The sequence below is a fragment of the Cupressus sempervirens genome, chromosome 1, assembly GCF_028749045.1.
Source record: "Cupressus sempervirens isolate cs-2001-9-10 chromosome 1, ASM2874904v1, whole genome shotgun sequence".
Lineage (NCBI taxonomy): Eukaryota > Viridiplantae > Streptophyta > Pinopsida > Cupressales > Cupressaceae > Cupressus > Cupressus sempervirens.
Genome location: NC_143118.1, coordinates 877169818 through 877176390, shown reverse-complemented (window position 1 = coordinate 877176390; position 6573 = coordinate 877169818). Strand labels below are relative to the sequence as shown.

Here is a 6573-nt window from a genome sequence, read left to right as displayed (position 1 = left end):
ACACTTCCCCGATTAAACATTTACATTTTGTTTCCCATTATATTTTTAGCTTCTTAATAAAAAGTACACTGAACTCAAACAAAGAGGCACATAATATCATAGAATAGTCCAAACAAGTACGACACATTCAAATAACAAATGAAAGTCATTGACAAATTCCAAGATCGACTGACTACTTCCCATGTCTAACAAAAAGTGGCAGCACTAGTGGTCCAAATAAAATTGAAGCCGATCATTTGTTGCTAATGTTGTTTCCTCTTTAAGCAATCTCCCTTCTTAGTGAGCACAAGCACATCACAAATTCCATTTGTTCAACACAACGTAATGTGGTATTACCAACTTGAGAATAATACAGAATTAATAGACCATTTGTCCTTATCACATCCACATCTCATAAGTAATCAGTCTTCTTAAACCACCCAATCCAAGTCAAACATATATTATAACATCAACTACCCAGAGCTGGTTACCCAAATTATGTCTTAGTGGGGGACAGGTCTTTTACATCATCAATCAAGCTTCTCTTCAACTACTCCCTCCCTAGCCCACCTATTCATGTAGGGAGAACATCCCTAAACACACCTTTCGGTTCCATGACTAAGATTAATTCAGTCACTATCAAAGACTAGGACTTGATAAGGAATGGATCCAATGTACAAGCAGGAACAACTTTTACCATCCAGCACCATGTTTATAAAAACTTTAGGTGGTCCATATAAGAACTACTTCCAAGAAATTTATTAGCAATACCTTATATTTTTCACAAAAACAAATATCACACCGTATCATATCTCCTCAACCACTTAAATCACTTAACCTTAATCCAATGCCTAAGCAATGCATTAATAACTAATTGATCTTTTTCCATGGACCCAACGTTTGACATTCAAAGGAAAGGAAAGCATAGATATATGTGACTAGAAAACAATTCACTTTTAGTATATGTCCACAGCCACAAATAGTTTTTTATGCCTCCCCGAGTGTGACAACATGAATGTCTGCTGCCTTCCTTTCTCCAATGCATTGTTTTTCCTCTCTGAATTGTTTCTCATAGCTGCAAGAACAAGTACCTTCAGAAGTTTGAAAGGATATATACATAAAATATATGCATCAGTCCAGATTGACAACTGCATCATTCGGCTACTTTTGGATCTTGCTATGAACCCATTTGGTTTCAGGCAATTTAGAAAAGCCGCTCAGAAACCCAAGCAATCAATGGATTCCACATTGGTCTGTCCTTCCTACTACACCCACTTTATTTCTGGGCTACATTTTGTGTCTTTGTTGGCCGAAAGCTTCACCGACTCCATTCATTTGGATAGAGATATAAAAAAAATTGCATTTATTTTATGATATTGGAAGCCTCTAAGAAGGCCACTTTTAACCATTAGGGTTCCTCTATGTGGGTGTTTATATAGGCCTTTGATTATCTACAGGGATGTCACTTGCAGGGATTTCACTTATTGTACCAGGAAAATACGGTGTTTATGTACGGTTTACTTTCTGGAGCTTTTCAGATGAATTCAGGCTCTGATACGTCTCTTCTGTGATAAACAACAGAAAAGGTCAGTATTCTACTCTCCGTGTAAAACTTGGTGTTCATCACGTCAAAATAATAATTGCTACTTAGAAGGTTTAATCTGATTTAGGTAAACAAAACGCTCACTTGTTGATCCTTATTGACTGTGGAAATTTGAGCGATTTTTATATTTCCACAAACTGGGTCTAAGTAATTACATTGTCTAATCTAATTTGATCATTGTAGACCGTGAAAACTTGACTGATTGGTATATTTACACGAACATGGTATAAATAATACAGAAATTGCATCGTCCAGTCCTAGAGTTAACATTTTGATTATTATAGACCATGGAAACTTTAGGGACGAGCGTTTTATGTTTTTGAAATTACTGCCCATGTATATGATTCCAACTCTTTAGTGATCTAGCATAGCTTATGTGAATTTGTATAGTTGGATTTCTAATTTGTAGGTAGTTAACTGAATGGTATTCTGTAAGTCTGCTTTTTTGCCCTTTCTGGGATTTTGTACAATTGTGACGGATACCTAACTTTGTTACTTTATGTTCAATTATTTAGATCGACTTGAAAAGACATAGTACAGGTTTTTGGAGGTATTCTACAACTTCTTTTGCATATAGTTGGAATATTGATTATGGGTGTAGCTGTTTTTATATTTTTAGGGTTTCTTAATAATGTTATATTTGTCAAGAATATGAACAGTTGAATGTCTAAGAGCTGGTTGTGTACACAGTATGATTTATATTGTAATTGCTTTTCTTCAATTTAAAAAAAGCACATGAAGAGATGCAAAGAACATGTTCTGATATTTGGGCGTGTGTATTTATTGTCTGAATAGCAAGTCAGAGACTGCAAAGAGCATATGGTATCTCCAGTTATATGTTGACACATATTCAGCATATATACATTTTATTTGGGTAACTATCAAAAGGTCTAGCTAAATAGAAAATAGTGCACATAGAGATGTGGATATGAGTATGTACAGACACAAATACAAAGCTACAGCTGTCTGTGTGTAATGTATTGTCATTGGTGAAAATGCTGTCTGTGTGTAATGTATTATCATTGGTTTTACATGAAGTGGGTAGATAAAAGTACATACGAGTATATACAGACACAAATACAAAGCTACAGCTGTCTGTGTGTATTGTATTGTCATTGGCTTTACATGAACTGGGTAGATAAACGTACATAATATGGAGATGTAGTTACATGCACATTGCATGAATACATTTATAGCTATCTCTGTGTGTACATACTTCTTGTATATAAGGTGGGTCGATGTGCATACAGGAAAAATATATTCCAACATGGGGGAGCAAATCATTTATCATAGTGTGGGTCTATATCCTGTGGTAATTTTGTTTTAAGTTTAATGATGGATAGCTGAGTGTCCAGTAGAAAAATCTATTTTAAAATATAGATAATTTAGGAAGTTCAATTCTGTATGTTAGGATAGATTTTATAATGGATTTCTATAAGCTCCTTTTGCTATGTCAGTTTGTATTTTTAACAGTGGTATTATTTTATGTAAGAAATAGTTTTTAGTTTAATGATGGATAACTGAGTGTGGTAGAAAAATCCATTTTAAAATATAGATAATTTATGAAGTTCAATTTTGTATGCTAGGATAGATTTTATAATGGATTTCTATAAGCTCTTTGAGTTATGTCAGTTTGTATTTTTACAGTGGTCAGTTTGTATTTTTACAGTGGTGTCATTTTATGTAAGAAATAGTTAGAGCTGTTACATACACATATTTTAGTCATATTAATTTCACTATTACAAATAAAATAAAGAATAGTCTATTGGTATAGCCATTATATCCTCAATGAGATCCCTTCCATCACTAGTATGTGTTTTTGGTGTGATGGCAAAATCTACACATTCACAAAGTGCACAATTGAATTCTAATAGCAATGTCACATAATAATCTCAATCAAGAGTTCTTTACAGATATTCAATATATAATATGCTTCAGCTTTCATGGCAGATCTTTACTTCTCATTCTGACATTCTGAGAAAACCTATTGTTATTTAAAATTAATATATTGACATTTATTTTTTATTTCTGGATTCTCTGTGTAAGATCTTATTTCTATAATTTTCAAATTATACTTTATGATCCACCATCATAATTATATACCATAATTAACATTGCTTCATTAAACATTCAGCTGTTTACATATAGATTCTCCAATCAAAACTTCTAACAATTAATATACCCTCAATGCATTATTATTAAATAAATGTTACAAAGTTTAGATCTGCTGAAATGACTATTCCCAAACATTTTGTTTATGACCCATACAATTTTATGGACCTGTGGTTTTGGATTCAAATTGAACAGACTTTAGTTGTATCTAATCACATTTTCTTAATTTAATGATAAATCATAAAATGTGATCCCAATACAAATAAACTTGGTACAATTGAATTTAAAAATACCATAAAAGAATTATTATAGACTGTAGAAATCTTAAACAGAATATTTATGAATACAATTTTATTACTCTATATTTCTAAATTCAATTGTATAAAATTTAATTTTATCAATGTTTAACACTCTAAAACATTATACATCATTCCCGGACAAATAAACTCTATGCAATTAAATCTAAAGAACAATGCAATAATCAATTATAGACTGCAGAAATCTAATACTTTATATTTATACATTTTACATTTTTTAGTATGTATTAACACATTTTTTTAAATTTTTTTTTTTGGTTTGCAAGGAAAGCTGGCAGAAGTGCGAAGTAGTTGTCCTATGAACTATTTTCAATGGATGTGGTTTGCCTGGCTCCCTGTATGCCATCTGAGAACCCTGTCAAAACACTTGATATGTTTCACAGTTGGCATTCAGGGAGACATGCAGATCTCAATACCTGATTTTCCTCACCACCCTCCTTCAAATATAAACCAGGTGAGTCTTCTACCAAATCTCATTGTCTCTTCCTTTCCTCAATAACTAACTGAAGTCTGCAAACCCTAGAATCTCATTCTATGGGTGTGACACTTAGATTATTTCCTTACAGAAAGAATGGGTATCTTGTTCAAATGTTTACGAGGAAGCTGAAGGGAAACAAGAGATCGTGTTCTATCAATTAGCTTATCATTTGTTCAATTTAGAGATTTAGTCTCAGCTTTTTATGTCACATGTATTTCTCATTTTGTTAGATGACTTTTTAAAAAGTCACTTAAATAAAGACAAATTGCAGATCAGAAATCCCATTTTTCTTATGATTATGTCCTCCCTATCATAAATTCTGCCTTTGTGAGTGTTGTTTTAGGAACTTTCTATCAATGATAGAGACATGCTACTTCAATTTATCATCAAGGCAAATGTGTACAGAGAAATGATATAATATATAGGGCATTGATGTCATTATATACAATGGTTGAAAAGTGCAGATGTTAATAGCTATTATGAAATGATTTAGGGTAAAAAGAATTGATGGAATATTTATATTATAAAATAGAATTTAAAAGTTTAATTTTATATTTAAATACAATTATATTTTAGAAATGGAAACTAAGCTTTTTCATGATTAGTTTGTCAAAATCTTTTATGTATAACCTAACATACAATTGGATTAGTGCAAGTATAGATATGTATTTGAGAATTACATATTGATTCATTTAATATAACATTCATTAAAAATTATAATCAACTTTATTCAAATTGATTGTACTAATTAAAATCAAAATAGTTCATATCTAATATTTTTGATAGATGTTTTTTATTTATTTTTATGAGTATTTTAATCAATCTTCACTTGTGCTTCATTTTATCTATCTTAATTAACACATGAGATTCATTGTTTGCTTCATTTATTATCCCTACCTATCTACCCTTCCTTCTATTTCATTGTTGAATAGTTCATCATAAACCTTTCCCACCACCTACCTTGTCATATTTTCTTTTTATCTCAATATGTTTTATGTTATTTGCTTATATCACATGGCACATCTAAGTATATTAATTCAATGTCCTTGGTAAGCCTATCATTTTACAACTCATGATAATGGCATGCCTATATCGATTCATTCTATCTTGAGAAGCTTAATATGTACTTGATCTTGATCCATCTTCCACGCATGCACATACATAGAATGATAATACAACTTTGGGAGCCCATGCTTAAGGATGTGTTTATCATTGATGACTATACTTTTATCAATCTCTTTAATGCATATTGTATTTGTGGGTTCCTATCTATAATGTGATGAGCTTGTAATGATTTTACTTAGATTATATCAATATCATGAACACTCTACTAATGAATTTCAAGCTTTGCATTATGAAATTCAAAAACTTTTTTATTATGATATCATTCACATAACATGCCATAATAAGTTAATTTTTATTTCTTATTTCTTTAAATAGCAAGTAAGTTCCTATTGTGTTTCTCCATACTATTAATGTTGTTAGCCTACTCATTGGAGGCTCATTGTCATGCATGGTGCGATTATAATTTGAGATTGAACATAATACTCCTTAATTTTATTCTTATTTATAAACTTGGAAAGAAAGGTTGATATTTTCAATCTCTCTCATCCTTCTCTTAAGGATATATTTTTCTCTTGGTTAATATTCATTTTTTTAAATTTCAGGATATCCAATATTAGATGGGATTAATTTTATAGATTAGGGATTCACTCACATAATAGATATACATCCTTGGTCATACCTTTTCATTGTTTGTAATTGGGTATCTATGGTAAATAAATCCTTTACCCTTGTGGCTAAAAGTGTGTCATCCTTTCTCAAGAATCCCTTTACCTAGCAATGGGGAAGGTGTGAGTTCTTCCCTTTGTGCTCCATGTTTATTTTCAACATCCTTCAAAAGGATTACTTTTACACTTCTTGCATGGTATCTCTTTGAGTTCATCACTAACTTAATCTCATGGGATTTGTGATCTCTTTGGCTTGGATAAGGTATTTCTTGTCCAATAATTTTTTTGTGTTAAAGGCTATTTGTCCTTATTTTGTGAGGGAGCATATTTGGCCTCCCTATTGCAAATATTTTG

The 6573-nt window shown here is 31.4% G+C and overlaps 1 protein-coding gene across 2 annotated transcripts; it reads left to right on the top strand.

Annotated features, from left to right (window-relative positions):
- Window positions 1-761: 761 nt before the first annotated feature.
- LOC149580619 (uncharacterized) lies at window positions 762-4937 on the top strand. Of its 2 annotated transcripts, none has more exons than XM_089792458.1 (3): window positions 762-1230; window positions 1452-1565; window positions 4283-4937. In XM_089792458.1, the coding sequence occupies exons 1-2, from the start codon at window positions 943-945 to the stop codon at window positions 1548-1550; spliced, it is 387 nt and encodes a 128-aa protein (XP_089648584.1). In that variant the 5' UTR covers window positions 762-942; the 3' UTR covers window positions 1551-1565; window positions 4283-4937. The 2 variants fall into 2 exon arrangements, with proteins under 2 accessions (XP_089648584.1, XP_089648576.1); XM_089792450.1 differs by having other exon boundaries at window positions 4278-4937.
- The last annotated feature ends 1636 nt before the right edge of the window (window positions 4938-6573 follow it).